Below are 11,348 nucleotides of genomic sequence, written 5' to 3' on the forward strand. Positions count from 1 at the left end.
ATAAACTGTTGTCCAAAGTAGTTAATGTATCAGAATGCACTTTGGCAATCAATTTAAATGGCATCATTAATTGATGACCTCTGTTCTTATTGATTTCCAGTGTAGTGTTACGTTCCTGGACAACAGCTTCCTTCAGCAACATCTTACTGCACTAAATGAGAGTGTACTGCCCCCTAGTGGACTTCAAGTAACATTAAGTCATTACACTGTACCTGTGGTTACACTTTTTTCATTACTTTAGATGTTTCAGGCACTTCTACAGTAAATAATCTTACAGCACCACATTTAATAGTTGGTATAGCACTTACTCTGGCATACATTAAATAAATGCTTGAAAAAACATTAGGAAAAGATTTGCATTTAAACTATGATTGCAAAACAGGTTGTATTTTTGGCACAGTACATGGCATGTGTGACAATACAGTCTTCGGCCACTTCCATAACATCTTATAATATGTTTTGTTTACCCACTTCAGCATATGAAAGCAAAACGTGTTTAGCACCTTTACCAAGTTTTCTTGCAGAGCAGTGAAGCCAGGGGACTGAACAATTGAGAGTGTCCTCCTCTGTAGGCACAAATATCAAGATGTGAGGAGTACATTTTAATGGTACATAATGAACTCTGGGGAGTGAATATTGTTTTGGTACCTCCATAGTAGTAAAGCATAGCAACACCAACAACAAGACTAAAACAGCTCAAGAAGAACATCGGGCCTGAAAGTACAAGAAAAGACAATAAAGTTAAGTGCAAATTCATCAAATATCTGTGAACCTAACCTGATTCAACGGTTCAACTACATTACTGTGACTCATTCAAACTGTTGTTGTACGTGTCTATATTAAAAACAAGTGTTGTTAAGTTGTTATGTTGTTGTTTTAGTTGCTTTTTTACATTTCATAAAGATTCCTATACATGTCATTGTCTCTAGATATGACTCAAGCTCTACCATATGAGCCACTGTCCCAGGCCAATCATCAGACCACAAAGCATAAACCCAATGAAGGTGATGGAATCCTGAGGCTGAAACCAGTTTATGAATGAACCCAAAGAGACGGTCTTCAATTCTGGAGATTTTCAGCTTTCAAATGAGCAAAAACATGTACAATAGGTTAATCCTCCAGCCACTGCTTCTGCAGGTTGCCCCAGCGGCCTTGAGGATGGGTCAAATGCAGCGAACGCATATCCCTTCAGGAATTAATAAAGTATAACTTAACTTAAAGGAATAGGCCACCGTAAGAACATACAGCAGGTCAGGCAGCTTGTGTACATTTGATATTTTACTACATGGCCCTTGCATGAATAGCAAATTGAAGCATAATTTTGCAACAAGTATGTCGTTGCGTATTTCAGTGGTTCTCAACCTTTAGGAGCCGCGACCCCCATTATTACAATTAATGGGGTTTGTTTATGCAAATATCTTTTTTATCCCTGTTGTTGGGTCACACTTTGGGAAATGGGGACAACAATATGCTACAATAACATACTTTTTTTTGTCTGCATGATCTGACAACCCCCCGAAGTTTTCTTGCGACCCCTCGAGAACCGCTGGCTTATTTAACAGTATAACAGGCAATATAAGGACAATAGCCCTTGGTCTTAATTAGGCATATTTATAGTAAAGCCATTAACCATGCATTGTCCTTTTCAAATAAACTTAACATTTGACCTCAATTTTTACCTATAATAGGCAAGAAAACATCAAGCCTTCTAATTTCAGGCACATGCTTGGTCTGCTCAAAAATGTATTATTATCAGTCATAAACAGCTATTTTGTTTCAGCATGTTTTCCCTGATGTCCACGTGTGCTGTCCAGAATATGACCTAGTTCCCCACTGACACAACTCTGACCCTGTCGATGGACCTGGACTGTTCAGAGGAATGCTGCACAGAGGAAACTGTTTTGGGACATCCCACACACGTGAGCTAGGCTGACCCACAAAGCCACAGCCCTGAATGTAATGGGATGAAGATGAATGGGACAGAGGCAGCAGAGGGGCCCACCTATGATCACACAGGTTAAAGGGTTCAACAATCAACTAACTGCACAGTTTATTAACAATATGGTTGCCCCCCTCCCTTTTAGGATGTACTGGTAACACAAGCATAAATATGAATTATGTCTAATATTGATTTTACATAAACAAAATAGGAAATGCATGACCCACCTTTATTGTTTGGCACATCGGGCCTCGGCTTGACTGCCTCATCGTTCATCGATTTTGGTTCTCCCGTTTTCAAAAAAGCAAAGACAAAAACTTTTGTAAGAACACATCTTTTTAAATTTATTTTTAGTTTGTGCCACACTTTGGCTTTGATCTGTTGAAGTCAAATCAAGTCAACATATCAAACAGTCCTGAAGGGACTCTCGACGAGGGTAAATCCAGAACAGTTGGCTTACGTGATTAAAGTAAAATTAAAAAAAGTTTTTTTACTTTAAAAATATTTTGAACATTTGACAAATTGTTGAAAATACTACTTAGCAGGCTATGCAAGTATAACTAACAAAAAGCTGTGTTCGTAGAACTACTAACATAACAAACTCCTCATTGTAGAGCCATGCTGACCACTCATACAGCCGCTGGGTCACTACAAGGTTAAATACAGTATCAACATTTCCCCCCCTAAAAAGTTTCATAATGCAACGCTTTCCTCTGTTCAATGATGAAAGAATGCCTGTCACTCAAACTAAATTTACTACCACTAGAAAGTTATCAGAATGATCAGCATTTTTCCACAGCCTTAATATATTGCCATAGCCTTTGTTGTTTTTTTAGGATGTGTGATGAGACAGAAGGAAAAATCCACGTGACATGTAACCAATCAAAGCTCATGTGCCCTCTTAAATACTTTAAACAATCTGAGTAAAAGCAACGTAAAGGAAATTAGAATGACATCAAAATAATTTAACAATAAACAAGCTAAAAAGATGCTGTGAATCTGCAGCAAACAGTGTGAATCAAACCTCAGCACTTTGGGCTGAACTAAACAGCCGCTCTGAGACAGGCTGAAACAGGTGGCTCTGCCGCGGTATAGCTTAAAGGTATAGCTTTAAGCTAATTGACCTTACAAATTACAATTTGTACGGTCAAATTGTAATTTGACCTTACAATTATTTGTAAGCCCAAATGATTGGTTCCCCATAAAAGTATGTTGTAAAAGTGAAAAAAATCAGCCTGATGCGTGACATTTGCACCATATTATGATTTGTTAAAGTCGTGTATGATCAACCCAAATAGTCAATATGTGACCAAAACGGGTTTACCTTTTTCGTCACATTTTGACTAAAAAGGTTAAAAAGGTTTGGTATAGTCCCTTTAAGGGCAGAGTGGGTATGATGTGACAGTAGCCAACCTCGAGCCAAACTAGTTTAGCTTTCATTCCTCTTTATTTGAGGAAGAACTTAATGCCATCTCGGTGCCCTAAGCAGAAATGTTTGGCTGCGTCCCCCCTCCCCACAAAAAAAAAGTGGGGCGCAAGGGGCTTATATGGTTGAACTAAATATACCACATAAAATGTATTCCACGTATGCTCTTATGTCTCTAGAAGGCACACACATCTAAGTACTTTTACTTTTTTACCTTGATATCTGACTCTAGAGGGCAGTCTACAGAACATGTCTTCTGCGTGGATCTGGAGTCCTCTGTAAAACTCGTGACATGCCTCTTCACCTTTACAATGGAGGTTCCTCAACAGCTCAGCCAGTCGAAGCTTGGTCAGCACTCTCAAATTCCTGAACTAGAAAGAAAGACAAGTTCAACTTAAAGACATTGGTTTGTGTAATCACCGTACTTTTAATCATGAATAAAAAACGTATAATGTATCTTTTTATGAAGTACAATAGCCTTCTCACTTTATGTGCCTCCTTGTCACACAGTATTTGTGGGTAAGTTCTGTTGAGCTGCAGCACCACTTTTTCAAGCAGTTCAGAGTCCATACTCTGGTGAGAGCACAGGAAGTGGGCGTCCATCAAGAGCTGCCAGCTGTAGTCATCAGGGTCTAGTTCAAAACACACACAAAGAGTAATTACAAGTAAAAAGTGTAGTATATGCCTTAACTTTAATCTATATCCAAGCACCACTGGCCATGTTCCAGTCGATTCACTCACAACCAATGCCTTAAAGGGCAACCCCGTGCTGACGCAACAATCTATACATATTTTTCTAAAGTTTTACTACTGGTTGAAGAGGGTTTGCAAGATAAAAATAAAGTAAAAAAAAATAAAAATAAAAAGAAAAAATTAAGAACAAAAAAAAAAAAAAATTAAAAAAAAAAAAAAAAAAAAAAAAAATTATAAAATCAAAATATACAAATATATATATATAAAATAAAAATTAAAAAAAAAAAATAGATAATAATATAAAAATTAAATAAAAAAAATAACATAAAAAAATAAATAAATACATAAAAAAAAAAATAAAAAAAATAAAAAAAAAAAATAAATAAATAAATAAAATAAAATAAAATAAAAATAAAAATAATAACTTACACTTGTATTGCCCTTTCCAAGCCTGTATGTGTGACAGGTTTCTCAAAGCGCTATACTGTATCATTGTTCATCCACTCCATACCCACTGGTGGTAAGCTACTGTTGAAGCCACTGCTGCCCTGAGGTAGACTGATGGAAACCAGGCTGTCAATATCCACCATCAACCCCTCTGACCACCACCAACTACTCACTCACACACTACATTCACACTGGCGGAGGGTGAAGTGTCTTGCCCGAGGACACATGGAAAATCTGCACTTGTGGAAGCCGGAATTCGAACCGCAGACCTCTCGGATGTTGGACAACCCGCTCTACCATCTGAGCCACTGTCGCCCCCACTGTAGTGGAAAAATGATTATTATTGACATAGTGGTTTTATTTGACTACATCTTCTGAGTATAGTATTGAAGTATTTTGTGAGCGGGACATCAGCTCGTCCTCTTGAAGAACATGTTCAGTGTCAGGCTGGTATTGCAAGTATTTACTTTTTGCTTATAATCAATCTGGTTGTTCTTGTGACTTGTAAATGGGAATGTTCTGCAGTGTGGATTAAAACAAAAAGATGGGCATATCTTTCACTTTCTCATTGTGAGCATATAGCTACAAACCTATGGGTAAAAAACAGACAACATTTTGACTCCTTTTGTATAAGAAGCAGCATTTCGATTCTGATTTAAATTCTTTCAAGCCTATGACGCACTATGCAATCATTACATCAAACTTAATTCAAAACAGCTGAGCAGAACATTGATCCACCACTAACTTGCAGACACACCTGAGGCTGATAGATTTAAGATATTATCCAAAACAACCCGTTTTTATCAACTTTCAATAACACTTAATTGCAAGAAGCACACGACGGATCCAACCCAAGCTTGCCCTTAATGCACAAACCTGCCATAGTGATAAAACGATGAAGGAATGTTCCTCCTGCCGCTGCAGAGACGAGCTGCTCCGCGCGCCCGGACACACGTGACCTCCAGATCCATGATTACAGTATAATTAGGTCGCAGACCTGCCGGGAGATTACCAACAAGAATAGTCCGATACACTCACAGGACACTCTTTATTTAGCGACAATGCATTGCTTTACTCAGTGGGGCGTTAATAAGCCAATTGAAATGTTACAGTTGCCTATTTTATCCTTTGTTTGGTGTGTGAATATTTAATGAATACCAACATGTCTCTTTTATTAAATTCCAGCACCAACATTTGAAAAGTATATACAAGTTCGCTGACTTTGATTACCAGTGTGAAACCTTATACCTCACAATGACCAGCAGAGGGCAGTGTGCTTTCATGTTTCATCAAGGCACGCGCTTGTCCTTTCACGTGTTTCACTGGTTCTCAATGTCAGTAGTTTTTTTTTTAATCAGTAAACAAGTCCAAGGATGTCAGACTGATATAACGCGTATAGAAAATCCTTTCGCTGGGTTTTTATTCCTTGACTGGTTTGAAGATGCTGACAAACTGCTCTGCTTTGCTCCATACTCCCACGTCGGACCCGACCTTCTGGCACTATCTGTAGAAGACCCAACGTGCAGAGGTTGGCTGTAAGAGTATAAAGGTGTGGGATTTGGTGGTTTAAGTGGCTGGCAATATTCGTATCCAGGGAGAACAGGGAGTCTGGCAGCTGCAGCGTAAGGACATGAAGGGCCCACTGGATCATAAAAGGGCTGCTGACACCTGTAATGCACAAATAGAAGTGTGCAATATTGCCATTATTACACATAATTAATTAGTATATATTAATTACATGTCAAATAACACTGGACAAGTGAATGATTTTTTGTATAATATTCGTATATTTTATTCCAGAGCATATTATTTGTCCATTTACCTGCACACTTGGTCGTTGTCCCACTGCCCTGGATCACGTTGGTTCCACTGTGGCCTTGCCTTCTCCATAAAGTTGTTATTGTTGTTGTGGTTGTTCCTGCTCTTGTGACTGTGCCCCGCCCTGTTCACCTCCTGTTGATGGCCCGGATGCGCCGCCCACTGTGGTAGCATTTCAGAGTCTCTGCAACGTAGAAAATAAGTCAATTCATTCAAGTACTTGGTTGTCCCCATATGGAAATGTATCCAACCAATTCTACAATGTCCCTATGGCAACCTGTCACTAATGGAGCAGTAGGACAACCTATTGTACAAGTTTGCACCAGGAAGACACCCACTTAGACAGAGGTGGAATATGCAAACTCCACACAGAAATCCCATCCACTTTATTTATGTAGCACGTTTAAACATTTCCAAAGCGCTGCACAAAAAAAAGTCATAAATATACCTAGTTTCAAGTTTCAAGTTTAATGGTTTTGTATAGCCCAATATCACAACAGAAGTCGCCTCAAAGGGCTGCAACAAACATCAAGGCAATAAAACACAGCAATAAATAAACCTAGATGGCAATATAGCTACAAAGCTCCACCACTATCGAGAAAGGCTCAGTCACCATGTTGCTTAAGTGTGAAGTAGTACATTTGTGAAGTTGTAAGTCAGGTGGGGTAGTAGTAAGCTGCTGTTGTAGTCACAGCTGCCCTGAGATAAAACTCACACATTACATTCACACAGGCGATGGGTGGAGTGTCATTCCAAGGACACAATGACAGTCTGTATTTCGAACCGCCAACCTCTTGGTTATTGTAAAGGAAAAGGAAAGGACTTTATTTGTATTCACAGACATAGTCCTAAAGTAAAGTGCTTTACAAGGGACATTTTTCCACAGATGATGGAAGGCATGCACCCTAATGTACATGTTTTTGTGGTAGGGGAAACTGGAGAACCCAGAGGAAACATACAAGGGGAGAACATGCAAACTCCACACAGAAAGGCCCCGTGCGGACGAGGATCAAACCCCTTTTTGCTGTGAAGCACAAGTGCAAACCACCGTGCCGCCGAGTGTTTTTATTTGACTACATATTTTGAGAACTTAACAAACCTGTGCATCTCTTTCCTTTTGCTCTTTTCAATGCAGTTGACCAAACAGCGGGTGAGGAAGGCCATGGACATGAGGAGGATGATGGCTGAACTCACAAGGGAAACAAGCACAGCCAATTGGAACCCATGAGCTTCATTGTAGGAGAGAGCTGCAGAGGTCAGAGAAGAGAAAGTACAGATAAGTGAACATCTTCGTGGTACAGCGGTTTATCGTTTGTCTCACGTTACATGTTGTTTTAAACATGTTTATAACAGATATTTTGGGGCAGATAGTCTGGCATCTGTTTTTGTTCATCTTTTTTTTTGCGTTACGGGCACCCATAATAATTGTGACTTTACAGTTAATTTCTGTAGTAATTTTACATAAAAGTACACCTCATGGTGGACAATATACAGCATGTCAGTATGTATATAATGTGTATATATACTACCCTCAAAAGGGCACCCGTTTCTAATTACATTCATTTAATTATTTAAGATGGGACAGTGCATATTAATAAAGTCCTCAAAGTCCACATGTACATTTAATTAGCCCTATTCTCTATGCTTTTTCCAAGCCTTTGAAAAGATGAATTACTGCAGTTTAATATAATAAAGTTGTTTTATCGAGAATCTATTTCTTTATTAAGTACAAACAGGTACAATGAAACAAACGTTAAAATACAAATTGAGATTCCATGGTCATGAGAGATAGTCTAGCAAAATGGGAAATTCACAAACGTTTTTGAAATTGCCGGGACCCCTTAAATTCCCCCATAGACCCATGCTGACACAGTCATAGTCCAGGATGTTAAAGGCACTATACTTACATTTGTTTTGTCCTGCTTTAATATAGTGTAAACTCAAACATGTGTGGGAAAAACACTGTGCATCTAATTATAAAACATTTCTATCAATTTCATGAACTTTCAGGCTATTTTTCTTGCATTTTGTGAACATGACCCTGAAAAGTGACCCTGCAAATTGTGAATAGTGCTTATAAACTCTTTAGAATTTGGATGCTACAAATTTGTTCGGAAAGTAAGGAATGAGCTTGCACCACAACTAACATTTTAATTTAGTGGCCTCCTTTTTCATTGTTTGCTCTCGAAAAACTCAGGTATAGGGCCTTTAAAGAGGGGGTATTATGCTTTTTTCAATCACATAGCACCAGTCTATATCACACTACAATGATGACGAAACCTTCTGTTGGTCTGTAAATGCAGTCAATTAACTGCCTTGTATAAAATTGCTCTCTCAAAATGGCTGTAGCGAATGTCTTGAAATAGGCCTCTGTCTCTTTAAGAACCTCTGACCCTTTCCGACACGCCCCCTCCACACGCTGTCTGTGGCATCAGTGGGGAGGGGGTTCTGCTGAGGAGCAGTGGTTGGTTACTCGGCTGGTGACGAAAGGTCGGAGGCGTCTCCAGGAGGTGGGGGCGTTCCTAGGAGGACTCAGGCAAACCTATCCCTAAAATGGCGTTTGTGTTTTTACAGATTGCTCAAAAATACGTGAATGTGCCAAGGCAACACTTCAGGCATGTTTTTAATGAGGGAATGACAAAATAACATGATGGAAAGCTTGAAAAAGTCGATTTTACATAATACCCCTCCTTTAAGCATTTGTGCATCCAAAACAAATGGTAAATGGACTCTTTGCTTCTTGGTGGCAGCTTTGTCTCAAGAAGTCTCAGAACAAAAATTTCCGCATGAGCTTCTTTCCAAATCACCTCGATATGACGCTTACATTTTAGGTCACTTGTGAAGCTCACCCCCAGATGTTTTGTCTCATTTGAATGGGATGACCCTGTGCCAACTGTGTGGAATGCCTGGGTAAAAATCCAAACTGTTTTTTAGATGTCATCAGCCTGTCATTGACAATACTCTCATATACATATATATATTTTTTTAGATATAACTACAATATGTTTCCTATAATTTGTTTATGGCCCAACTATTATTCACCTGCTGCCCATGCAATAATAAATAGTTATTATCATGAATGAATCATCTGTTAAATTGTTTAACTAGTCAGCGGTCTTAAGGCTTAAGTTTTAAGTCAGTTGAATATCCCATATTATCTCTGAATGAAATCAAGAGTACCTTTGTATTCTTTTATACTCACATTTGCAGTAGGTTTCTCCGACCCAGTACGTGCTGTTGGCTTCCTTAACACACTTGACACTGTCCCCGATCAGTTTGTGCTTGTCGGGGCAGTGCAGAGCTATCACGGTGCCTACATTGGTGCCGTTTCCATGGATGATCCGCTGGAAACCCAGGGCCGGCTCAGGCATGGGGCTGCACTGAGCAGGGGAAAACCCTAAAAAGTCAAGACAGTAAAAGTACGTTATGTGTTTAAAATCTACCAATTCAGCACCAACAACAAATTACAATTTTTCCATTGAAACAAAAAACAAAACATTTAGTGACAAAAGCCATGGACTAGATTGAATGTCATTAAATTTGCATTGGCATGTAGTTAAGGCTGTCACATTGCCCTAACATACAATTTTCCTCTACCAACTTGTATTGTTGATTTGTATAGCCTATGACCGGAACCGCCCCACCCGAGTTTTATGAAGCAGCATATAGGTAAGGGACTGCCTCAAGAGTCATGCTGTCAGCTCTAAACTTCTCTCTGCACCACTGGCTGTCCAAACATCAGCCTGCCATTCTGCTGCAGCAAATTGTATCAAAGAGGAAATGTGATAAATCATTAAAACAACAAATGCCCGGGGCGCTGGTGGAAACAGCTCAGCTCATCTGGAGCTAAACAAGACATTATCTCTGTTCACTGCACTACAGCCGGGCAGTCTCTCACTGGGTCCAAATAGAAAATCTTTATGACTGCACAGTTGAAGAATAAAACACACTTTCCTCAGATTCTGAAAAAAGTCATCATCATCACCCCCCCCCCCCCCCATAGCCCAAACACCATTCTGTACCTTTCTCTCACATAACAACTTCCTGTCCTCTTTCACTTCTTCTTCTTTGGTCTCGCAGGCCTATAAGACAACTTTATATCTCTCTACTCTACACCCTACGCCCAAAGCGTCTCTATCTGTTCTCTCTCCCTGACACCTCGCGTTATTGCGTCTCCCACTGCTCCGAGTGAAAAACTAAGGCCCTGAGTCGCAGCGCATATTAAACAGAGCATCACTTTTATGCAACCTCCGTGCGTGAGAGCCTGCGTGAGAAGCCCAGCTGTGCGGAGTCCCCGGTTAAATCTCACAGAGCGCTTGTTGTCCGGGATTCACCTTTTACATGATTCACAAATAATCGTCTTTCCAAAAACCACACCAGATTACGTTGGCCAGCTTTGTACTGTCATATCATCGGAACAACCTCACAAATGCTTCAGTAGACTAAATATTGCTATGGAGTTTGCGATGATGCGATGTGACAAAATGTAGGCTTTCGTTTGAAGACAGATAAATAATAAAAAGATACAAAAGGTCATACCAGAGCTATTGCCGTGATAGCTCGCGTTTTTGCCTTCCATCACACTCCTGGACACATTGACTTCGGGCACTGTTTCCGTAGACATCACGCTTAACACGGATAACCTTGTGTGCGTAAAGCGGATCCTCTGCACTTGGTACGATGTGGAAATAGACCGAACGTCTCACTCGCTTTTCTCCCTCCCTCGAAGTGCACTTGTCTCACTTAGCTCTGGTTTTGAGCTTGTGTCTGTTATCTGCGCTTGGCTTTGGCAAGAGTTTCACTGGTCAAAACAAAACCGCGTATCCGGTGATCCAACAGGTACAGACTGTGAACGCAGTGCGCACTGCGCGCCCAGACCAGACAGTGATGAGACTTGGTTAAGCGCTTTATGTGATGCAGGAAGTTGCAAAGCTGTTGCCTTATATATTGACTGACTATTTCACGCAGGCTTTGTCGCCAGTGGTTTCACAAGTGGCTTCAAAAGTGACAGAAGCACAGGCTGGG

General features: G+C 40.0%; 2 protein-coding genes across 2 annotated transcripts; both read right to left on the bottom strand.

Annotated features, from left to right (window-relative positions):
• Positions 1-440: 440 nt before the first annotated feature.
• LOC306964409 (caspase recruitment domain-containing protein 19-like) lies at positions 441-5,388 on the bottom strand (the record flags this gene model as incomplete). The annotated part of the gene is made up of 5 exons (XM_079558402.1): positions 441-566; positions 649-714; positions 3,580-3,736; positions 3,852-3,997; positions 5,382-5,388. 5 exons carry the CDS (start codon positions 5,386-5,388, stop codon positions 448-450), a joined length of 495 nt encoding a protein of 164 aa, XP_079414528.1. The 3' UTR covers positions 441-447.
• susd3 (sushi domain containing 3) lies at positions 5,303-11,070 on the bottom strand. The gene is made up of 5 exons (XM_079557775.1): positions 10,863-11,070; positions 9,526-9,720; positions 7,423-7,570; positions 6,328-6,507; positions 5,303-6,173 (listed from the first exon to the last, which is right to left on the bottom strand). The coding sequence occupies exons 1-5, from the start codon at positions 10,945-10,947 to the stop codon at positions 5,882-5,884; spliced, it is 900 nt and encodes a 299-aa protein (XP_079413901.1). The 5' UTR covers positions 10,948-11,070; the 3' UTR covers positions 5,303-5,881.
• Positions 11,071-11,348: the final 278 nt, after the last annotated feature.

Source organism: Gobius niger (genome assembly GCF_951799975.1).
Source record: "Gobius niger genome assembly, chromosome: 6".
NCBI lineage: Eukaryota > Metazoa > Chordata > Actinopteri > Gobiiformes > Gobiidae > Gobius > Gobius niger.

Bases quoted from the DNA above. Each gene is read 5' to 3' on its own strand.
- susd3 (XM_079557775.1), bottom strand. From the start codon at position 10,947: ATGTCTACGGAAACAGTGCCCGAAGTCAATGTGTCCAGGAGTGTGATG. The intron at 7,571-9,525 runs GTGAGTATAAAA...TGACCTCTGCAG, and splicing joins CGGAGAAACCTACTGCAAAT to CTCTCTCCTACAATGAAGCT. The intron at 6,174-6,327 runs GTAAATGGACAA...TGTGCATTACAG, and splicing joins GACAACGACCAAGTGTGCAG to GTGTCAGCAGCCCTTTTATG.